We start from the raw sequence: 25,361 nt of genomic DNA, 5'->3' as shown, positions 1-25,361 counted from the left end.
TCATTATTTTTAGACATGCCACAGCAACATGGAAATATTTTCATGACAACGAAAGCCAAGAAGATATCTGACTAATGACCTTTAATGAACTCTTAAGCTCCCTTGGACAGCCTGCATTACATACATTATTTTATTTGGGATAAAATATCTCACTTTCTCTCTCAGTAAAAATCATGTATTTATTTTTATAACATTTTGTATAAAATAAGGCCATGAAATCAAGCTACAGACTTGACACACCTAAGATAAACCCTTGCAGGTCATTGCCCACAGTATCCACAATGGACTACGGAAGTAGAGGGGAAAAAATACTCCTTAAGGGACAGGTTTTGGGAAGAGAGAAGCTAGAGGTTAAGTGTCAGATGGGAGATGCCAACAAATACATATAGGATTTATATATTATCTATATCTATTATCTATTCAAGAACCACTATAGTGTTGGAAAGCATCTGAGAAAGGTATATAGAAAGGTATATGAGTTCAAGCATTACAACATCCCAACTGAAATAACAGAACTGCAAGCTAAATGCATTCACAAGGTCAGAACCAAAGAGAGCTATCTTTTTATGCCTCATTTAATTATCCAACAAAAACTGTACACACCCTTTTTCCTAACAGCATACAGCGGCATAATCACACCACACAGCTCAAGAAGCCTTACTACAAGTACTTAGCAAAAATTATTGTCTATTTTTTCAAATTAATTAGCCAGTAAAGGTTTTAAGTCAACCTGAAACTTGTCTACAGAGAACTTGCAAGGGAATTGATGCACTTCAGTGTATTTAAAGTATTTCTGAACATGCATATAAGGAGCATCAAGGTTGTAACATCAAAAATACACTCGCAGTATGCAGCATAACCTTTCCAATGGAGAAAGACACTAGCATTTCAAGGGTTCTATTTACCAGGATGGTTCTGCTTAGAAGGTGCTGCACCTCGGAAAATGACAGAAGTAAGAAACTCATACAACAAAATATTTCAGCACAATAAAAATTTCAGCTAAGGCTCCTGAACAGTTAAGCACATGGAAGGTGCCATAAGAAAGGCCTTTTTTATCAGGTCAATATCAACAAGGGCAGAGCCAAGTCTTCAACTCTCACAGGTTAAGAGTTCTTTGTCTGCCACTGAGACTTGTTAACTTGTTACTTAATTACACTCTAATATTAAACATCTACTAATTTTTCTCCTACAATACCACTGTCTAGCTTCCTTAAGAGTTGAGACAATGGAAGTATCACAAAAAAATCCATCTCAAAGAGATTGCTAGGATTGATAACTTCGCCATTACTAGGCAGTACCATAAAGATATTATAACAAGTTAATAAGCCCAGAGCACAAGAATATATTTGCATACTTATTTTACAGTGTTTACTTCCTTCCTATTTGCTACACGAGTGAGCTGGCATTACTTCTTGCAATTAAATCCTGCATTTTAAATGACAGCATAAAATTGCATATATTCCACCCAGCACTAACCAGGCCTCTCCCGAAGCCACAAAGACCGCTTTTCTTCTGTCATTCACTTGTCCAATATGCAAAGCATAGCTGTCAATCAGCTCCCATCCCTGACAGCTTAATTGCTGAAGAGAACGTGAAAAACATGAGGAGGGTTGGGACCAAAAGAGATACCAGCAACATTCCTCCTTGCACACTTCAGTACTAATTGAAGATTCTGCTTCATCAAGATTCCTTCCCAGTCACTATTAGAGCAAAACAAGGAATCCATAGAGGAAGGCTGGGGCGGCCTTCAAAGCCAGCAGTGCCAAATAAGTTTGGGTTGCAGCACTCCTACTCATTTCAAAAGCAAGCAGTAGCATCGTTCACCAATAGATGCCTCATCTTTGAGGAGATGGTTTGTCTTTACCAACAGCTCCAAGATTCCATTTTCTAACTTCTTACCTGGTCCACACCCACCTCTCTCAGCCTGAGCATACCAACAAGTTTTTCCTCTGTGAATGCCTAACAAAACTACATCTTACTGAATGAATGGCATCTTTCTTCTCATTTCCCTGCTGCCTATTTTGTGTTCTAGCTGCAAAATTGTTAGAAAAATTTTCAGGTGACTGTCTCACGTGAAATAATACCACCCCTCGCAGCACTCAAGTAAATATTTAAGTTCATGGAAGTTATTTAACAGCTATGCAGCACAGAGGAATTTTTCTGGAGTCATGATCTGCATAGACATTTCTGCAAATCATGATGCAACAGAAGTGACATTTTTGACTACTGGGAGGCAGCTGTTCGTTACAGGATCCAAATGTACCTTTTCTTTTCTGTCTGTGCTGACTGAAAGTCCAGCTTTTACCAATGCAAGTGTAAATAAGAAATACTGGTACATAACAAGACATTTATTATGTTTTTTTAATAACTCAAACCCCTGTTCCAAAGCCCTAATTCAAAATTTTAAAGAAAGAAATAAAAACAGAGACTCTATAGCCATATCTGTAGCCATATCCAACTCTAGGCTTAGCAACTATTTTAGTATCCAAGATCTAGAAAAACATTTAACATATTAAAAAATATATATTTTGAAAATTTTATAAATATCATTGACTTGCACCTGACTAATTCTCAGCCTTGAAAATACCAGCTATTTATTATCCACTGTTAAAATGCTATATTATCCAAAGAATTTCTGGTCTTCTTACTGAAGGTTATTTATATTCCACTTCCTGAAATGGAAATTCAAATTTTCCTGAGATAAAAATGTTCATGACTCACTGCAGGGGTTTTGCAAGACATCCCTTTAAATCTGAGCAAGTCAGGCGGTCTGGGTAGCTTATATAAATCTGAAGAAAAACATTTTCTTCAGGTTCCACCAACACGCCCATTTCTAGAGTTCTATTTTCAACCCAGCACATCTCATGCTCTGACAGCGATAGCACACAAGCAAAGGATGTTGTCTGAGTAGTTTTAAGTGTTGTAAAACTTTAGAAATACAAAAAACCCTAGAAATACTAAAAACTGTGATTTAGAAACACTTTAGAGTTATGTTGTAGATATAAGGAAGAATTTTTATTTTTTTTTTTTTTAATGATGAAGCCAGTGAATGACTGGCACAGGTTGTCCAAAGGAGTGGTAGATGCCCCTTCCCTGGACACATTCCAGGTCAGGTTGGCCAACCTGACCTAGCTGAAGATGGCCTTGCTCTTTTCCCAGCTGGACTAGATCACCTCTAAAGATCCCCTCCAAACCAAACCATTACATGGTTTTTTTGGAGCTTCCAAACAAAAAATAAATAAATAAATAAATAAATAAAATCAGGCAACAACAGAGAGAAAGTGAACTTGCAACACCTCAAAGAAGCAACAGAAGCAATTTTGGTTCATGTCCTCCCTTTCTCTTCTGTGGAAACACAGAAAGAGCATTTAATAGATAAAATTTTTGCAGCTGTGTTTAAAAGACAATCAATTAATTCTGATGGCCTCAGCTGCATTTTTAGAAAAAGCTTTTGCTAGTATATTCACAACAAATGAAACTCATAAAAGTGAAACATCTCATAAGCAAACTCCACTAGTTCAGACAACTTAAGAAGCTGCTGTATGACTAAATAAAGTATATTTCTCTGCTTAGCAGAGGGAAGGAATTTCCCCTCCCAACGCCCTAAAGGCTTTTGATGCATTTTTTTCCTTTTCACAGAAAAAATGATTAATAGCTATGGCTTAAATCCAATGTACAGTTTTGGCAGCTGCTGATGAACCGCTCCATCTACTTGCTGCTCCCGCTTTGCTACGCTCAACACGTGCTGTTAAATGCATGCTGTCAAAAGTGCTAAAATGATTCACTTTTAAATGTGGCAAATCTAGATAGTGACTGCTTGAAGAAGTTGCTTCTTAACTGCAGGTGTAGAAAAGAAACAAACATTTTTCCTGTCAAATATGGCATGTCAGCTTCCAAAAGTATATAAAAACAACCATCAGGTTAAAAAGTTGTAACTTTTTCCACTGTCTACAGAGCAAGCTGTAATTAAACAAATTGCAAACCTTCCTATGAGGAACAACACAGCCATGAAAAACAAACTCTTATGACTACTGGAAGTCTATTTTTTGCCTCCACAGTTTACACAAGTAGCGTTGTGTCTAAAATTACTGTTTAGCCATGATGGAAAAAGATCTGTTTTCAGATTACCAAAATAAAACTTCTCTCTCGAGTATAGTCTGGAACCAAGAATTAGGAAAAATTTTACTTAAGAGATTTATGTATTCCAGAACATTATGCCATGATTTTTGTTTCAATCCCTTGCATGCAATACAGCCATGTAGAGAACAAGAGCATCCCAAACACAAATACAGATGCTACTCCTAACACTTCAAGATCATTTAAAGTCAAATAAATGCTTGACTGTCTTAAGATACCAAGGAGTAAATACATTTCATTTCCAATAGTAATCAAAGGATGAATCTTTGTCAAGTTTTAGAATATGTTCCTGAACAGAAATAGGAGAGCCTATAAACTTTCCTGTAAAAGAACAAATTGGAGATAACGGGCATCTTGAAGTCTTATTTATTTTCTTCATACTTTCAAGTTTTATTGAATGTATTAATTTTTAATGCTCATGTTTTGAAGCAGTGCTAGCAGTGTATCCAATGCCAGCATCAATAATTTCCTTCTGTTTTCTTTTGGTTTGCCTGGTTTTAAGTAAAGAATTAAAAATGTAATTATTCCATGTAAGGACATTTAATTGAAATTGGAAGCTCTTGCTTGTTTTAATTGACATTAGCAATGTTAATTTCAATTTCAAATTGGCATAACCAGCTCTTAAGCAACAAAGAAATTTAAGTATTTAAACACTTTAAACCTGTATTTGCAGGCCCTACATTTTTCAATGAAAGTGGGACAAAAAACATTAACTAGCTCTTCATTTTCTCTCTACAAGCATTGTTTGGTAGCCAAGCATAAATGTATAGAAAGGTTGGTTTTCTTATTAATTCACTAAAAGTATGTCTGGTCTTCCCGTAGGAAAATTTTATCCTCCTCCTCAAACCATACAATCCCCTTACAACAACAGCACTTACTTTTGAAAGACATGCCATACTAGTAAAATCAGAAATAATACCACAAAAGGCCCTGTGAATCCACGTTCCTGCTCATCCCCCTGAAATTCAGTCATTATTCCAAGGTTTACTTTGAAGTCAGCCTGCCTAATGTTTCATACAGCAATATTTACCACCTTAGCATTCTTCCTGCAACCTTTTCGTCCTCCAAACATGTTTTTGTAGCAAGTTGCACCACGTTTTTGTAATCTATTGGAAAGTTATAGGACTGTTTCCCACATGAATAGCAGCACAGTGGGATGAGACATACCTATTGACATAGACATCCAAAAATTAGCTTAATTAGCTAACAGTCATTTAATTAGTCGTTAATTAGCTTAACAGTCACTTAATAAATTGGTGAAGTAATACTCATACAGAAAGAGAGCAAGGAGACTACAAACACTTCACTACATTTTATTAAAATGAAAGCTGTTATTATCACACCTACACTCTCTCTCCAGGCAGGTCTATAAAAGCAACAGCCTGCAAAGCAGACAAACCTAACTGACACAAGTGGAGGCATTTGCAAAAGCTGCTTTGCCAGTACAGTTATGTCTCTTCTCAGAACAAAATGAGTATTTGGTGATATGACACCATCAGAAGAATTTTTGCTCGTGGGAAAACTGATCAGAGCATAAGCTAGACTGGTGCCATTGTACAGGAGAGCATCACTGACATTCCTCTTCCTTCTGAGCATCTCAGTCCAGACATGAGAAACTCCCACAATCTAATGTAGGCAGTTTAAATATGACATTAGAGCCTATTAAATCAGTGCATTAACAGCTTTGCCAGTACAGTTAATTTAAATCATGGAGATGCTCAAGTCCAATTACATTTAAAGCATATTTCTACCTGAATCTGAATGAAAACAACAAATAGTGGAGAGAAGAAAAGAAGTACAAATAAGCCAAAAATCTGGTCATACTGAAAAAGCTCTTCACACAATTTTTTGCAATAAATGATATTTACATACTTCCCTCTGTAAATAAAAATTAATAAGGTTACCTTAAAACTTATCTCAATTGTATTTAAGCAAAAACATGGGATTAATCGCTATAAATTGAAGTCTACTTCTTTCTCCCTACATAACCTCCCTCTGTAAGTTAGTTTCTTCTGCCACTACAGTAAATGAAACAATATGTCTTTCTAAAGAACCACAGATCAAGTGCCAAGTGCTGGAGGCCACAGTTAACAGAGGCAAGAAAAGAAGCTACCTGGAAACCTGCACCACGTACTCTGACCTCCTGCCCTCTTCCACTTCATTCCTTTTCCTGTACTTCTCATCTGGGGCTTAGCCTTTAAAAGCCACCAACCTCTTAAAAAGACATTGTTCTGGTAAAGTGGTTAATACTCATCTACTGCATGTGAAAATGTCACACACAGTAGTACCTACTCTGTTGGCTGTTAGGCTGCTTCTGGCGAACATCACCACACTTCATTATTTAACAACTTCCTCAGCATTCAGAAACTGTCTGGACTAGTGGACTGAAGGTTATTAACATTTTAAAATGCCTGCAGCTAATATTTCCAAGTTGTCCAAGACAGTAATTATTTCCCACATTATTGTTAAATATTAGCATTTGGGCATATGATATAATCCAACATATATTTACAAGCTGGAATTTACATTGATTTTGCATACAAACACCTTTTCCCCCTAAATAAGCCACACTAAATTCCTCTTAAGGGAAACAGGACAAAATATTGATACCAAATTACCTTTCTTGGGTTTGGATAATGGAGAATATTCCTTTAGGAAGAAAAGGTCACATTAACACGGAACAACACTAATTGCATGCAGAATGCATTCTACAGAGTTACAGGATTCTGTTCATTCTGAGGGAAGGGGGAAAGAATTCCAGATGGTTGTTTCAATAAAAGCCTTCCACAGACAGCAGCACAGTGATGCTCAGGTTGATGCACAGCACTTCATCTAGGCAAGAGAAAAACCTCCAACCACATCTACATGCACACCTCGACTCAACCAGCATAACTATGACAAAACACTTTCCCTCTCTCTAGCTAGAAAAAAGGGTCAGAGTTACCTGAAACTGTAAGAGGTTCCCTAACAAAAGTCTGCTCAAGTCTCTCTGATTGCAAAAATAGTTTCACTAATAATCACTTTTTGTCACTATCAGGATTCACTGGTGAAAGTTTTTATATCATTCTCCCAATTTTGTTTATTTTCACAGACTAACCATGGAGAACCAAGACCTGACATAAACATAGGTTGTAACTGAATTAGCTACCCAAGACTGTGATTCTTACACCTTCACCTACCAAGTCAAACTGCAGGACCTGGAAGATACACGTGATAATTTTCTCCTGGGTGTGTTTCTCCTCAAAATAAGTGCACAGGGGTGGCAGACAGACAGGGTTAGATAAAGCTATTGTGGTATTTTAAAATTAATTTTTAAATGACTGAGCTAATTTAAAGGGCCATAAGGTCCCACCAAACAGCAGTCTACCACCAAAAATCCTTAAAATCTGCCTTCTGAAACAAGCAACATCTTTCAGCTGTCCACAGGGTAGCAATTACAGTCAAGTCATAGTGCAGAAACACCAAAAGATTTTTTTTCTCTATGTTGCTGTCATTGAAAGTATTGTAATTTCCAGAGATGCTCAAGGGAGCTGGACACAAAAACCCATGCCAGAGTTTATTTATAAGAAGTCAAATTATCTGGAAAAGTCCTTGGCTTGACATCCCAGCTCTAGTGGCAGTAGACAGCAAAGCAGCATGGCATACAAATATTTGTTTACACATGAAAAAATATATCTTTATCTTCCACTCTAAGTTTACACTGACTATTAAAGCATTTCTTAGTATCCAATTCCACAATCTTTCCTACCTCTACTTTGTCAAACAAACAGCAGCTCACAGAAAATTCAAGAGATGAAGCTTTATTTCTCAAAACTATTTGGAAATCCAACTAAATACCTCCAGGGTTCCACTAGAAATGAATAATACTTGACTGGGGATGCCACCTGTACTTTTAAAGCTAGAATATGGCATTTGAATAATTTACATGCCAGCTGATTTTACATCTTTAACAGACATGGGGAAAGACTGACAAACTGCTACCCACAATTCCAAATATGAAATAACGATTTGGAAAATACATCCTCATTCTTACAGTCATTGAAGGTATTTTACAGTCCTCCTACACAAAGTGGGGAAGTTTTGTTCCCTTTCTTAAAGACATCCTCTATTTTTTCAAACTGAGCATGACTATGAAATGTTAAGAACCATATGAATTGTTACTATAACTCACACTAACCGAAGACAGCATGGTGAGGATAGAATAACAAAAAACCCTGAACATATAGAGCATATTCCTGCTGTTTCAAACATTCCATGCTGCCAAGCAGTACCATTTCAGTGTAGCTGTGTTAGTTCCAGTTGCCCTCACACATTTATTCATAACGCAAAATAAAACAAAACCAAAGAAACCGCACACACCCCACAGGACAGAAAGGTCATTTTCTTTGTTTTATGCAAGTGCAAACAGATGTTTGAATAGAGTATTTTTTTAACATAAACACAATAAGAAACCATTTCTAAAGTATGTAATTTCAGAATCATGTTGTTACAGGGAACTTTATTTTTTAATAAAAAGCAAATGTAAACTATGAACTATTGATTAAACAGCAATCTCAAAAGTAACAAGCTAAGAAAAAATAAGAAGGGGTTCTGGGTTTTTTTTTTTAATTTCACCATACTAAGAGATGTCAGGGCAATTGCTAAACCACCCTTCAGATTTTGACACTACATGGGATTTATAAATCCCGTATAGCTTTTAGGCTGAAGGAGGAATTTGTCCATAAGCAGCAAGTACGCTTTAGTGCTTATGACAGGCTGAATTCCTTTTACCCCTTAAAGCATTTTTCTTGCATTGTTCATTACCAAAGTGAATAATGTTGCAATTTTAGAAACTGAGTCTTAGCAGCACAAACCAATCAGAAATAAAGTTATACACACAGAATGCCTGCAACTATGAAGAGAGTGAGAAAAGCAGAGAGAATAAAACAGTAGAATGAGAAGAGTAAACGAGGGGAAAAAAGATTTAAAATTGTAGTTGATAATAGCTGGGAGATTCTCAGCTGGAGAAAGGAAAAAAGCCTTCTGTTCATCAAAGAAACAGAATTGGGTGATGGTGGTATAATATGCAAGCTGGAACACACAAAAGATGACCCACTGTGTGAGGGATGCTCTATTAACCAGTGCAACATTTTTACTGTATCTGGCTTCTTATCAGGTCGCTATCTCACACCTACCTGGAAGATTCTCACTATTTTCTTTATCAGTCTCAGATCAAAAGACAATTTTCTGGTTAGCAGGTGGTCCCACATATCACCTATTTACACACAGAGATCCCTTTTGTGGTTTTTCTTCTTTTCCCTTTTTTGTTTGTTTGTTGGTTGGTTAGTTTTGAGCTCTTTAATTACAGGGAAAACGTTTAGCAAGATATTCACAGAAGATGATCTTTTCCTGAGAAGATTAATTAAAATGGTAAATTAATCCCCCAGGAATAATTCCCTTTTAATATTGTCAAAGTAAAGAATTTATAAATTAATTAAGTTGGAATGTGTTTGAAAAGCTACTGCATGTGAGTGTTTGTCCCTGAACAGCAGGCTCCTAACTAAAATTTTCTAAATGACTCATGATTGCAGCATCTCCAAGTTTTGTAAGTGCACTCTGAGCAGGTTATCCTTCCAGAGGAGCTGCAATGCAGGCATTGCAGGGCCATGCTATCCTTAGAGCTGGAATTTGCTGAAATGACTCAACGCCAAGGAGCTGCTCCTGAGCACCGTGGTGCTGCCTGCAGACCACCACATCTGATGGTCTGTCACTGGAGGCAGTCATACATCATCTACCAACACCACTCTGTCATTTTTCACTCCTTACAGACACTATTTTGTCATTTTCTTCTGGGGGAAAAAAATACAAACCCACACATCCATCTTGAAAGAAAAATGTCCATTCTGATGTTTTAGACAGCAGATACTAAACTAAGACACGGAGTAGCAGCTGCAAAAAGGATCATCTGCTGCACACAACACATCACCTCTTGCCTTACTTTAAAGACATAAAATCCACTCATTGAATTGAACACAAAAACACTCATTTTAGCATGCAACTAAGTTCCAGTAGTTTCAAGACCAACTTGTATCAGACAGCAAAGTACCTGAAAAGATTCCTGCCATCCCTCAACAATTCACAGCTGGAAGACAAGACAGAAGTTAGGCAGATGTAAAATGGGGTTTTTGTCATAACTGTAGGCCCCTGTTATTTTAAACAGCATTAGGAATACAAGAAAAACATGAAAGCAGACTAATTTTTATGGCAACTACTTAAAAGCAAAAGAAAAGTTGTAAAAACAAAAAGTCCCTCTCTGTCTGCAGTCTATAGCATATTTTGGACAAAAAAAAGGAACAGGTCCACTAGTTTACAAAACCTCTGATTACTGGAAGTTCATATGACACTTGGGATTTTATCCCTTCTGTTAGTTAAATACAGAGGGGAAAAAAAAAAACAAAAAAAACCCCACCACACTGATATCCCAGTTATCAGGGCACCAGAAAAGTTAAAAACGGTATCAATACAGAAAAATATTTTCTTTGTGATTGTTTCCTAAGAAATGCCACAGTACTTTTTCAAATAAATTTAGAACATTCTGTTCAGTACTTTGAATTTCAACACCTAGGAAAGCTTTCAGACATACAGAGCTGGCTTCTTAAGCCTCTTTCAAGGGGCACTGCATACTGGGGATGAGACAGTTTAACAATGACAATTAAACTCACGGCTGGTTTTCCTGAAACCTGCTCACCACAATGCATTGCAAAGGCTCCTAAAGCAAATGCAAAGTACTAAACACTAATCAGGCCCATTATGAAAAGTTATACAAAAGCCAGACAGACAAATATGAAGTTAAACAAAACGTTCAGCTACTACTGACAGTCCTAATTCTAAATATAGTTTACTGCATATGGAAGTACGAAACAATATAAAACCAAAGTCAGATGACAAAATAGTCATTATTGACTATATAACATACTGTCAAACCCACATTCCAAAAAGCAGTTACTTGCCATCAGAGATTTCAATAAGTAACATAGGTTTAAATAAATTTTAAAAGAGGAACATCACAAGAAGACTTGGGTGCATGACCCTTGTTTAGTTAGAATTTAATCAAGTCTTCAAACATAACTTAATTTTCAATTTCTTATTTATTCCTCCAATGTACTTTACAGTGCATGCTTGCTAAGTGGTCATACCACAAGCATACAAATTCAGTTGTACTGCTGCATAAACAATAGTGCAAACTTGAATGACTAAATAAAGCTGTTTGTAAGAAATCAGTCCTGAATTTAAAACCTTACACTGAGCCCTGACTATGAAAAAAACAGTTTAGTTCAGAGCCTTCATTGCACTCCCACACCTTTGCTGTCCTCAGGACTGCTGTACTCTCTCAGAGGACTAGTTTAAGTGGTTAAGCCCTTTGTTTGTAAAGTGGGGAGAACCTCTTTCATATACCAGAACTCACAAAAAAGTACATGTTTAATGATCATTCACCTGTTATTTTCATGACCTCCAAGGTGGGAGAAACCTTTCTTATTTAGATCCTCCAAGACCTTCCATGGTTGGTAGAAGCATGAATGTATAAATGTATCCCTATGTAAAACAAAGTCATTAAGGTCATCTGAAAATCTAAATGGGAAATGAGTCCTACCAAACAGGATACAGCCTATGTTCCTTTGCCCCCACATAGGAGGCTCTATTAAAATTAGAAATAACTGAAACTGAAGTGGTTACTGTCTTCTGTGTTTTAATCAGTCACATAAGTCTTGTGGACACCAAGAGATGATTTTTAAAAGTTTCGGTTTTGAAGGTGAACCAGCATATGCCAGAGTCACAGCATGATACTGCAGAGCTGAAGATCTGTGTTTCATTGTGGAAAAATACTTTTTTTCAGTTCCTTTTGGGAAGGAGAGGGGACAGGACATGCCAGAAAACCACAACAAGTAGCATTTTTGGAGGAAGGCACTTCCTGACCTTAGCTTTCAGATAAATCCCAAACTGAAGACATCTATAAATAGATGAAACAGGAAAAGAAATCAAGTAAGATATCAAATGTCACTTGTTTAAAGCAGAACTTTCCTTTGTGCTTAAAAGAAACTGACACATTTTTCCTAGAGCAATGCACACTGTGCAAGTAGACATGTCTTACCAGCCTGGAGACTGGCCCAGCTATTTCTTCATTATCTCCTGGCTCATTTTACAACCAATTTAGAAATATTTTTCACTAGCGTTCATAAGTAACATTCAGACTTTTCAACACACTCAGGCAACTTACCACAGACTTTCAAAAACCATTTTGTCACATTAAATTTAACACATTATGATATGGTTGCAAAACTTAATAAGCCAGTCCTCTACATTTTATGCGTTCTGCAGAGTTGGCAAGTTTTAGATTATTTCTTTTAGAAACTAAGATTACCTACCTTGGTTGTTCCAGGGTAAAGTTATCTTGAGAATGGCATTTCAGCAGCTATCTAATAACAGAGGGGACAGGCCAATATTTGGCTGACAAATTGTGATAAGCGTGCTCTAAAAATAAACAGCGACTTATGAGGCACCAAACACGATGAAGTTGTGGCTGTGTTTTTTTTTTTTTTTAATATAAAATGGAAACCTCATGCAGTAAACCAAGGTGCCTCATGAAGTTACTCATGGTTGACAGAAGTAATACTTCACCTAGAAGCTATTTATGAAGGCCAGGGTAACCATTAGAGCACCTGTTTCAGACAGACCTCCTTTGTTCAAAAGAAATGTAAGGTAACTCGCCTGCTGGAACGTGGGCCAACGTCAACAGCAAATCCAACTGGATTTATGTAGGTTGTGTCACTATAAACCACGTTACTTTCGTCATGGCTAAATGTTCGTTTACTATCAAAGCCAAGATGGATTGTAAGAAAGTGCCATTATTTTCTCTTCACTTTTAAATTCACATAAAATATTCATTCACATAAGAACATTAGACCTCAAACAACAATGTTGGCTTATCAAACCTGGTAAAGGTATAGATCTGACATATGACAATTCTGATGATGACAGACTCAAAGTATTTGTGTATTTTGTTTCAGAAGTGAAAAATAACCTGTATAAGGTACACTGTATTGCAATTTATAAATAAAGGAGAGTTTCTTTCCCACTCAGAAATAAATAAATGTGAAATAAATTATTAGCCAAATCACCCTGTTCTAAGTGCTCACCTAGCAAGAAAAATACCTGAAGTAATGACTAAGGCACAAAATTCAAAAGCACTACAATAGGGGTTTAGAAAGGGAGAAACTACAGGACACCAAATTAATAAGACAGAGGTTAAACCATAGCACAAAGCTAGATGCAAAGAGTGACTACAAGAAGGGAGAAGAAAATTTGCCTGGGCATTCAGAAACATACTTCAAAATGAGGTATCCAATCCCAAAACTCAATTTTCTTCCTTTTGGATTCTTAGAACTGCTTTTTAAAGCTAACAGAGCATTTCTACCTCTTTGTGCCACGCACTGCATCAATCACATTTTCCAGCAATATCCTGTAGTCTAGAAGTTTTTCAACTCTGGAGGTGATATTCCCCTAAAAGTAATCTTAAAATAAAGAGTTGAACAAGACTCTTAAAGAGGATTTAGGACTAGAGGAAACCAGCTATCTATCAATACTCAGTCTGGTAAAATACAAGCTAAGAGCATTAAAATAAATGGCTGTCTAAAATACAGCAGATATGGAATATCCTCCTCTCTTCCACCTTGGCAAACACCTACAACAGAGCTAAAACAACTCTCACCCTTCCCTTGGCGCTGTTACCTCAAGCCATTTTTAACAGCTGAGCTGGAATTGTGCTGCCATCTGATAGTTGCTCAGTGGCCTACGACCAAGGAGTTGGCATCTTCCAGCGAAGTCATCTTGAATTAAAACAAGGCATTGGCGCTAATTAGCAGCTTTCAGCAGTGAGGGAGAAGCCATGGCAAGGACTGAAACTCAATTACCCTCGTTCCAGCAAGCGCCAGCTCCTGGTCAGCATGTAGCTGGCGGAGCCCCTTGTGTTTCCATATCCACGGCACACGTGAAACACTTCAGTCTTTAGATCAGACCAATGCAGGCCATTCACACAGAGGTCTGACCTTTGTGCTTTGTGTACAAATTTTTAACACATCCATTGAAGACCCCCAACAAATCTGATGCACTATGCAGCCATGTGTACCACAGAATCAATGGAGAACATGAAATGCACCTCAGACTGAGACCCTCACAACTACTTTCCTGTAACTCAGAGTGAAAATTGCCTCGTTGGCAGTGTTTATCATCTGCTCACCAGCTCCTCATCAGCAAACACATTCAAGCTACTTAGTTATTTCACTAATCAAGTTTAGAGGGAGACACCACCTGAACATCATGAACCAGCACACAATCTTATCTTCTTGTTTCATACTCAGATAGACTATCATCTATGAACTACACACCCATTTATTGTTTTTTTTAAGATAATTTCAATTGATGGGCCACATACTGCCTTCACTGGCAAAACTGCCGGTTATTCCACCCTCAACAGGAAATCAACAAATGTGTCATGATCAACTACATCACTTCAGCTTTCAGCATCTTGTTATCAATTTAGCAACTGGGATAAAAGCCCAAGCATGTTACACACCTTTGCACACATTCTGCTTCAGCAGCATCCAGCACCTGCTTCTTCCTTCCAGTTTTTGACTCTTTTTGGAGACTGCAGCTCCTACTGAATTGAAGAAGAATTCCACAGGGAGAACTCCCACTGTGGTACTGTGGTTTAGGAATAGCATCCCCCAATTTAGTGTTCTTAGGGAAACATTCCAAAGCACGTGGTGCTTACTCACTCTCCCCTTCCCTTCCCCTGCGGCAGGATGGAAAGGGGAATTGAAGGCACAAAACGTAAAGACCACGGGTTGAGATCCAGATAAAAGAACAACATCTTCATTTTGCAGTTGATAGCTAAAGTTCAAAGCTACTTCAACATAAAGCACCATGATACATGAACACAATAAAACGCCACAACTTTGAAATATTGATGCAACTATTTAAACCAAAGTCCATCTTTTTTGTTACTGTAGCTATGACACCTTCAAAAACTGCCTGAGCTACTGCACCCAAGCTGGAGTCAGCAATGGGATGCTGTGTTCTGGCAGCGCCTGCCTGTCCTACAGACTGGTGAGGGAATTCACTTTGAACACCCACAGCACCACTGGCAAGGGACAAAAGAAGTCTGTAATACTGCACAGACAAGCCTCTCTCTCAGTTCAAAATGTATCTAAATATTTACTACCATGCATGCTGTCTATTCTGACATGTCTTCTGACAGACAGCAAAACTCTGCAGAACCATTCAAATGAGTGCTGGCTACTCACATAATGCAGTGTAACTGATTTCTGCAAGGTCATGTATTTTGAGGAAATGTTCTGGGCGGGCAAGGGAATGGTTTCCTGACAAGATGAAGCACTTACCTCAAAGTCAAAACAAAAACAATGGAGGGTACATATTTTAAGTACGCCCCAATAGATTTCATACACCAAATGGAAAAACATATATGCCTTTTAACTTGCATGCCAATAAAATTAAGTATCACTTCTTTGTTTTGCCCCCAGGAAGAGAGCCCACCAACATCCAATTTTCAGCTACTATACAACAAACCAATGTAAATATTGACAATATTCAGTATAACAACACAAAAAAAAACCCAAAGCCTGGGCCTTAGCATCTCCCCCACCCAATTCAGTGAATGCAAAGGTGCCCCTTTTAACATGCCACTTAAGTTAAAAAAAAAAATCTCATTTTAGGAAATTCATCAAGAATAAATAATGTCATAACATTACATCCAGTTTACTTTTTTTATACTTCTAGACAGAGTTTGAAAATGGAGCACCATATACTCTCTGGGAGAGATTAAAGTATTTCAGAGGTTCCTACACACAACCATAAGCATTTCTTTTCAGTCTCTTGTATCATAGGTCTTCACACCTTCAGCTGCACCAACACAAACATTTGAAGCCACAATCTAAACCAGACCGAGTTACTTAAACTTTAGAATGCAAAAACCCTACTACACAATCTCTCAAAAGTAAGGTCCTTTTCTTCCGTTCAGCTAACAAGATTGTATCACTTACCCTGTGTTTTTTGCAGCCTCACAAACAGTTGGAAGGGCAGCAATGAGGCAGCAGAGAACATCAGCATAGAAAACAAAGTGAGTGAGCAGCTTTGGTGGGTGCCTGGCATCCAGCCAGCGTCAACCCACTACAACTATCTTTGCTGCTAAAGAATTATAATGTACTACAAAAGAGTCAGCCTTTGGTTTCGGCAAGTCAAACCTCAAGCAGATATTGGTGGTACAGTCCTGTTTTCCCATCAACTATTTACCAAACCACATTTGTGTAACACTCTTTCTCACCCTTCTAAGTTTGAGTTATTTTTTGCATAACAGGGCAAAAAGTGTGAATGACTAATTTCAGATAGAAAAGGCTATATCAATATTTTTTTCCCAACTACAGTAAAAAAAAAAATAAAGATGGGAGACCAGTATCCCTAACAATACAGAACTGCAAACATAAACTAAAAAACAAAACAACAAACTACTAAGCAAACAATCCACGGGTAACAGGAACCACCCTCCCTTTTAGAAACCCAAAACTACTACATAATAAATATTTTTATTAAGTAAAGTTTATTTTAACTTTAAGACATACAAAAAGCAAGCAAACAGAAACAAACAGCCCGGTAAAGACAGTCAGCAACACCATGTTCCACAAATGTGTCTTCCATGAAACTTAATGCCCATTCCCAGGTAATTTACACTGAAACCAGATGCTGTTTCATTGTGTTGTTCATGTTTATCCGAATACACACAAATAAGAGAAAAATGGGAAAATCATGCTGTCCACAGAAATATTAATATCAGAAAATTCCTTTAATTTTTAACAGTGATGAAAAGCAAACTCATGACCTTTTTTACCCCCCTCTAAAAGCATTTAAATATTTTAATGTTTTTTATTCCTTCAGTGTTTTGCTCAGGTAATCATATACATGCTGACCTTTACTGTTGACTAGAATTCCTTAGAACTGCTCTAAATCAAATATTTAATCACCCTTACTCAGGTCAGACAAGACAGACACACACAAAGAAACACATCTATAGCTCTATGGGCGTAACAGAGATACCCAGAGCGAACAAATAGCTAATTTTAACTGCAAACAAAGCTGTGAGAAAAGCACTGCAGTAGGGCTCCTCTCTCTTCCTTTTCAAGACAAGTGGTCAACTCACCAACTTCAGAAAAAGGGAAGCAGAGCACTACTTCCATTTTGAAACTTATTCAAATACACCCTTTCACGCAAAATAAACCCAGCAAATTAAATCTGCAACACTGGCTGCAGCAAACAAGGCGCGCAGGCTCAGCTGCCCTTCACAAAGCATCTTTGTAGAGCTATCTTTCTGCCAGTGCTCCTTTTGAATTCCCAAACAATACCTCGCAAAAATTAGATCTCCTACTGTGGGAAAGTTCCCAAAACACAAGCCAAAATATATTTTCTCATGAGGATACAAAAAACCCTCAATGAGGAAGTCAAAGTTCTTACAATGACTGTTCAGTGTACATATAGTCCTTCTTGAAACATGCTAACGGATTAAGTAGCAACATTCTGATTTAGAGAAAAAAAATATTAAAATCAGATCAGTAGTTCAACAGAAGGAATAGCTACTGCTAGTAGTTACTACTCAGTAATTTGCATAAGCATAGACTTTTAAAAACTTTTGCACATACAGGCTTTTTAAAACAATGGATGTCAAGAAACAAGAACTTATCAAAAACACCTTAGCTAAGGGATATTTTAATAAGTGTAAAATAAATTAATCATCTTTAGAGGTTACACTTAAATAATCTATTTTTTTTTTTCCTTCCCTAAGGTACCAAGGGTTCTCCATGAATAAACAGATAACCCTCAGGAGACTCCAACCTCCTACTAAAGAAAAACACAATCTTGGGAAAATGCTTGCATGTCCTTTACTTTTGCTGACCTACACTTTTACACCCAAGACATGAAAGAGCTTTCAGTCCTTTTGGTCTCAGGAGCACAGCAGATGATTTTGCTTGTTACTAGTTTTGGCAGAAGAGCAAGCCTATCCACAGCAAGCAGTCTTGCTTTACAATAATCCTCCTCCACCAAAGCTTTTCCTGCAGCACCACTGGCTACACCCCACGCACCAGTGGGGTGGGGTGAGGATGGGTAGCATCACAGAGGGTACAGATGTCTGAACAGCACCTCAGGAAGCAAGTGGACAAAACAAGCTTGTGCTGAGCAGAAGATCCCTGGGCTTTTGGCCCAGCACTGCTCATTTCAGTACATTTCCTAGGCAATGTCACAGAAAGGCTCCCAGTTTTTAAGCGCAGGAAAGAGACTGTGTCCACAAAGGCTGAAAAATACATGCTCACAGGAAGATACTCAGCCCAAACCCAGGGCAAACACTTCTTCAGCCACTGCAGGGCAGAAATCAAAAGCAAACTCTACCAAAGAGATAATTAATCAAGTAGGAAATTACACAGAGCTTATCGGTGCTGCAGTTAAACCCTCACTTTCCCAGTTCCAAACCGGCTCGGACACATGCAGCTCACTGAGCTGCACCCTTCTGATGCAATGAGAAAGCACACAAGTGTTTAGGATAAAGCTTCCACTCAGCTATTTCTATGCTATAGCTGAAGGCTTCCTGATCATACCGAGGTCTTTGCAAACGTTGGCAAAACTCATATCATTAAAAGATACGGAAATCTATTACTGGACAAAGTGCTAGCCCTATGACAGGGGAGAACTACTGCAAAAGAAATTAAAAAGTCAATACTCTTGCCATTCTCAAAGCTCTTGGCCATGAAGATATGAATGGCTATGGGAAAATACACACACACACCCCGCCATTAGAAAGACTGGGAAATAAGCATACTCTTTCAAAACAAACAGGATACTAAACAGCCCATTGCAGTCTTAGCTTTGAAAATGACATGAAAATTGACACTGCAAATTCAGAATCAAACATTCCAGGGCTGTTTCAACAGACTGAGATTAAAGAGTTCACAAGAAAATCTCAGCTATGCAAGGATTTTCAGCTTTACTTATCAGCTATAAAAAGATATATTCATACAAGTTTGTTGGGCATGAAATAATGCTGCATAGTAATGCTAGCTTGAGAAAAACATTAAGAGAAAAAAAATGGACACTTACTTCCAAAATAGTTTATTTCTATTAAACAAATACATTGTTTGCTTTGTCAGGTAAAGGTCTCACTTTTTCCCAATAGTTCCTTTGGTTTTTATGCTGCCAGTTAAGTGCTGAAACACAGCAGGAAAAATCCCTGTGGTTAAAGGTCTCTACATACACAAGCCTATAGGAACTTGTTTCATCTGTATTCACCTCCCCTACTTACAACCCAAGAACCACCACAAGACATCACTTAACCTACAGTTTTTCAGACACATTCAGGGTATGTTAACTATTTTGAACAAGTTTCCAAAACCCTACAGCATCTAGAGGTTTGTTGTTTTATTTTAGTTCAGACCAACTACCCTTACAGCTGACTTTATGATGGCAATTCTACTTGAAGCTCACTGCTGAGCAAGAAAGGAGCCCAGATCAAGAACCAGCAAAAACCTTTCTTTATTAAGCTGCCTTGGTCCCAATGTTAACACAAAACATAACAGGCTCATGACCCCACCTCAGAACTAGTCACTGCAGTCAGCAGAAAGCCTGACCACCACCATGGGAAGCACAGTTAGGAATTTAATTTTGTTGGCCAAATGGACTACCCAGAAAGAAACAATGTCCAGCCTTGCAAAGTAAGGCTGCTCCTGAATTACCACGTAACAAAGCCCTGAGATGCATTATGGAAACACTACTACATCAGTGCAATACAGCCAAATACCAGGCATCAGCTGTCACAGTCCTTCACTTCTCAGGGCTACCAAGAACCAGCAGGAGAGGTTAGCAACAGAATCAGTTCTCAACATTATACTGCTGTTAGCAGGCTGATAACAGGGGTTATCCTCCTCTGTAAATGCTCACCTCAAAAAGATGGCAACACATTAGCATGTTGACAGTGAAGAAAATCTGAAAGCACAATTCAAGCTCCAAAATATTTTTGTTTTTCAAAGGAAAGAAATCCCAAATAAGCTTTTTTGAAAAGATCATTTTCATCTTCTAGTGTTTTGATATACAGACATGATCAGCCTGAATTTAAAGACAAAATATTCCTTTGCTAGACTCACATATATAACGCTTAGTTCCTCTGATCCCATTAAAATACACAGCCTTGTATTTATTTTTTAAGAGATCACTGTAGCAAGAAGGAAATGTTCATTTCTGGCTTATCTGAAGATTGCACACAATCATGCTATCACTGGTTACAAGTATAAAAATAACAAAACTAGGGAACAAGCTGAAAGTTTATTTGGAAAAAGCATAGGTACATCCTATAATTAAACCACTTTTCCTCCCAAGTGTTCAAGAAGGGAGTATCTGCTTTACAACAGCATCCTGTTTAGATGTCTTCTGACATTAAATGACGCATTAGTATCAAACTAAGGGCTACTGTACAGTTCTCCCCTCCGCCCCAGAGATAGGGTGCGGGGCTGTTACATCTCTGCTCTTCACTGCTCCTGTGCTGAACTGCCCTCATGCACCACACCTGCAGTTTCCAGAAGCAAATCTTAGCCATCTAACATATATAAGGCACACATTCAAAAAATTTCTTCCTGCAGACGTCACCGCATGGCATGAAAACAGTGAACAGTATGCAGAGTTTCTGAAGCAACCAGCTATTCACATACCAAGCCATGCAAATGAGTTGTTAGGATAAAGAAAGATTAGGGTTCAGCTTCTCTTGTTTGAAAACAAAAGCAGCCCTATTCTTTCAACCAAGCTACACCAGTATAAAACTGCATGCTTTCTAAAATGGCCTATGATGCCAAAAGAATTTGTTTTCTAAAGACTTAAAGCAGTCCATGGACTAAAAACAGTCCATGCAAGAGGACGTTAGGAGAGAAAAAAACTAGATCGCTATTACTCACAGCTTAAGGGCATAAAACCATTTGTAATTTATGAACATTTAAAAGTTAGATTCCCCAAAGTAGTCAAATTAACTTCCTAGTTCACGTCTTCAAAGAGAAAATTAATAGTTTAATACATCAATTAAAGAGAAGAGTTACACAACAGGCATGTTAAAGTAGAGGCCACATGTATATCCTTTTTTCTTATTTCTCATTTTCTTTAGCCAACAGAATATTGAGTTGAGATTCACAAAAGTCAGGAACACTCTGTAAAGGAGGATATACCAAAGAGATATAAAGTAATGAATTTAAAATTGCAGAATTGCAGAATTCACTGTTTACCTCAAAGAAAATAAAAATCAGTTCAATCCAATATTACCAAGAGATCTCTGCACTACAAAAGTTCATGCCAAGTTAAGTTTGCTTTCCCCAGCAATGTTTATTAGACCTACTTCTCAAAGTTGTACATACTGGCTATCATTCTGTCACTCCTGTCCTCTGAGCCTGCAGTGAAGGCATGGTGCCAAATTTGCACCCTGACAGTCCAGGGTGAATAGCAATGCCAAACAGATATTTACCTCTTCATGATTTGGAAGCAGCTGAGCCCCAAGGAGTTTGTTAACATAAGAAAGAAGCAAATATGCTACTAACATACTTCTCTTGTTATTTCCTGCACTGACATGAAAATGATAAATATATTTTCTCTTTTCAACCCTCTCTTGACTTCCCAAAAGCCAAAATTGAGTAGCTATCTTTTAGAGATAGGAGAGCAAGGACAGGAAAACACAAGTAAAGAGACAATAAGTTACTTTAAGGGAAGAAGGAAGAACAAGGTCTTTGTACCTTTCTATATGTTTTTTTTTCCTTTTTACGTAATGATGAAAGATGTGTGCATATTTCTTTCCAATTCCAATACTGTTGTAAAATAAAATCAAACTTCCTGAACAGAGAACCAACAGTAGAAAACACACACAATTCAACACGGGCCATTTACAAAACACCAACCAAGTTTTCTGCTGCAAGCCCAGCCTCCCCAGCAGCAACAGGAGGGCACCATCAGTTTCAAGTGTTCCCAGTGCTAACAACACATGAGATTTCCCACATACTTGGTCTTGTTTGTGGATTATTTTGGGCCAGTGTCAGTTTCATGGATTTAAGGGTGGGTTTCTTTTCCTGTGGTGATTGCCACAGCAGGCTGCCAGCGTGCTGATTCGGGAAGTTCTACAGCACTAACGCAGCCCTGGTGTTCCCAATTTAGCTCTCTGCTCTGTCCTTCACTGGGCTTTGTCCCTGCATTCGGGCTGCATTCTTCACTGCGTCATTTCTTACTTTCTGCCTTTTTGTGTTTCCTCATTATCCCTTCTAGACAGCAAGGCCAACTAGCAAGGACACGAGAAAGTTTAAGAGTTCATATGGCACAGATCATACCATGGGGAAAGCATCATCCCCCAAGCCCAGCCTGGTGGCCCCACAGCCTGACCTAGTGGTTTCTGAGCATCTGCCTGCATCTCTCCTCCTGAACACCCCACCCTGCTTCCACAACCATTCCTGAGGCCGGACACTGCTGGTAGGCTCCCCCCAGATGGAATCTGCACCTCCACCAATTCAAGTGACCTCGCTGCAAGTTTGCAGAGAGTGTCTTCTCCAGGAGAGAGCACTCAGCCTCCTTCAGCTTTAACAACACGCTGAAGGGCTGGGTCCAGCACTGAAGGCAAACAGACACTTGGAAAAGGTCACACAAGGACAGAGAAACAAGTTTAGCACCACAAAAACATGTTCCAGAAGCAGCTCCCTTTTTTATATAAAAGAAAAAAAAACAGAGTTGCCAAAAAGGCATGCCACATACGATGCCTATGCAGGCAGTATGTTTTTCCATGAGAAGTTTTATTTTCTCACATATATTCCATGAGTACGGGGATAAAAATAACATTACCACAATGACGTATCTATAGTAGGAGGAATGACTTATGGGTGCTGAGCAAAAGTCAAGGTTTCCTCTTTGCCCCAATTTAAAATCATCACCAGCCAGTCAGACGCCTGCCAAAACAATCAGCAACAGCATCTCTTCCCCAAAACCCGAATACAGGGACTGCTCAGAGAGCAGGGCAAGCCTTTAGAAAATAGGACAGATGGCATTACAACTCCAAGCAAAGTAACTCCTTGTATCATTAGCTATTGAACCGCGGCTTGATGTGGGGATCAGTGTAAAGCTTATTAGTCTTTAGACAGTTGGCAGCAGCAGCCACTGCAGCAACCGTTCGGGAGCAGAAGGAACTCATTCAGTTTAGTTGTTTTTCAGGTCATGTTAAGTCAAAATGTTTCTGTATGCACTCCAGTCCCCAGCTTAACCTTTCTCAGCCTCTCTAAGCGCAACTACGCTCACAAACAGCTTCGACTCACACACTCCTCTGATAAAGAGGGCTCCAGGAGCACGGCGCAGGTATCTAAAAAATTCCTGCCTGGTGCCATTGTGGAAGGATTTCACCCTACTTTGGAGAGCAAGGACTTGCCAAGAATACCACTGACCTCAGCCCCTACATTATGAAACAGCGCTGCCAGCTCCAGCCAGCTATGCAAAAGTAGGGATTGAATTCAAATCCTGAGCCACCCGTACTCCCGGGCAATAACAAAACACACACGCAGAGGGGGAGGGATGAAAGGAAAAAGAAAAGAAGGGAAAAAAGAAAAAGCACACCACCCAAAAATTATACTCTAAGTTCATTTTCTTTTTACCGGAAGCAACCTTCAAAACAAACCCAGCTGGCGTTTCTCCCTCTCCTTCCCCCAAAATTAGGGAGTAGGAGGAAAGTTGTCGCCTTAATGCGCGCCTTCCCTTCCCGGGAGCTGCCGACCGGGAATTCAGCGGCGGGGAGTTTGGCGGGGGCCGGGAGGGGATCAGCCCTGCCGGGCTGTCCCGGAGCGGGGCCGCGGAGCCGCGGGCTGCCCCGGCCGGGCTGCGCGGGGCGGGCGGGGGCAGCGGGGCGGCCCCGCCGCCGCCTGCGGGAGCCGCGGGCAAGGGGCGCTTACCTGGGGGCTCCGCTCCGCCGGGTTCTTCATCACCGCCTGGCGGAAGCTGTTATCCACGTAGGACGCCATCGCGCCCCTGCTGCCTCCCGCCGCCGCCCGGGCGGCGCTGGGGGAGGGCGGCCGCGGCCTGGCGCTGCGCGGCCGGAGCGCTGGGCGAGGAGCGGGAGGCGGCGGCGCGCAGCAGCGCGGGCTCAGCAGCGCCGCCGCCCGGAGCTGCAGGCGGCGGCCGAGCCCCGCCGGGGGCAGCGGCGGCGACAAGGGCTCGGCGCTCCCTCTCGAGCCGGCTCTACGCCTCCCGCCGGCCCGCTCCGCCGCATCCCCTCGGGCACCGCCGTCGTCGCCTCCTCCCTCCTCTTCCTCCTCCTCCCATCCGGGCTGATGGGGGGCTCGGCGCCCGCCTCGGCGGCGGGGAAGTTGCCGGCTCGGGGAGGCGGAGCGGCGGGGGGCGGGCCGAGGCGGGACGCAGGAGGAGGGAGGGCGGGTCGCCGGGGGTCGCGGCCGGCGGGGTCCCCTCGGCTACGGTGCCTCACCATCCTCCCCCTGGGAACACGTCCTTGCGGGGTTTAACCACCAAAAAGGCGTCTGAGCCGCCGCCGCCATGGTCCCGAGGGACGCGCATCATCCCAGCTTCGGCGGTGCTCCCCGTGCACGGATACTGGTGATGGGCAAGCTGGACGCCAAAATAAATAAATAAAATAAAGACTTGATCTGCCGAATCTAGTGACTTCGGGGAGGCCACCTGTTGTCACGCTTCTCCAAAGTAATCCGTATCAACCGGCTGTCCCCTCTGTCTTTGCTATATGGGGTAAAAACGAGGAAGGGAGGGGTGTGAAATCGCTAATTTATCACTGTGCTGGGGGTTATCTAGCCGCCGATTCTTCTCACGTGAACTTAAGTTTTTTAAAGAATAAAGGGTCTGGCAACATGGCTGATTTTCTTTGTTTACCACGACACCGAGCACGTCTCAGCAGCAGCCTGACAAACGCGGAGCATGGAAGTATTATTAGCGTGCCATTAGCGGCGGGGTAATACTATTAATGTATTTGCTTTCACAAGTGATGTGTACCCTTCGCTGATACGGATCACGCAATGTAAATAATGCCAACACTAATAAATCTGTTTAATTCCCAGTCACTAGCAGTCACATTTCAATTCCAAGTAAGGTAGTGTCATCTTTATTTGATT

General features: G+C 39.9%; 1 protein-coding gene across 4 annotated transcripts in view; it reads right to left on the bottom strand.

Annotated features, from left to right (window-relative positions):
* The window catches only part of RAPGEF2 (Rap guanine nucleotide exchange factor 2), a 184,960-nt gene extending 160,368 nt beyond the window's left edge, over positions 1–24,592 (bottom strand). For 2 of the 4 annotated variants that reach the window (XM_064417489.1, XM_064417491.1), the window contains exon 1: positions 21,728–21,817. In XM_064417489.1, the coding sequence (XP_064273559.1) occupies positions 21,728–21,802 (75 nt within the window). In that variant the 5' untranslated portion in view covers positions 21,803–21,817. Of the gene's footprint in view, positions 1–21,727; positions 21,818–24,176 lie in introns of those variants that run through there. The other 2 variants (XM_064417490.1, XM_064417492.1) reach the window with 2 other exon arrangements.
* Positions 24,593–25,361: the final 769 nt, after the last annotated feature.

The sequence above is a fragment of the Passer domesticus genome, chromosome 4 (genome assembly GCF_036417665.1).
Source record: "Passer domesticus isolate bPasDom1 chromosome 4, bPasDom1.hap1, whole genome shotgun sequence".
NCBI classification, from domain to species: Eukaryota; Metazoa; Chordata; class Aves; order Passeriformes; family Passeridae; genus Passer; species Passer domesticus.
This window is presented reverse-complemented; position numbering and strand designations above follow the sequence as displayed.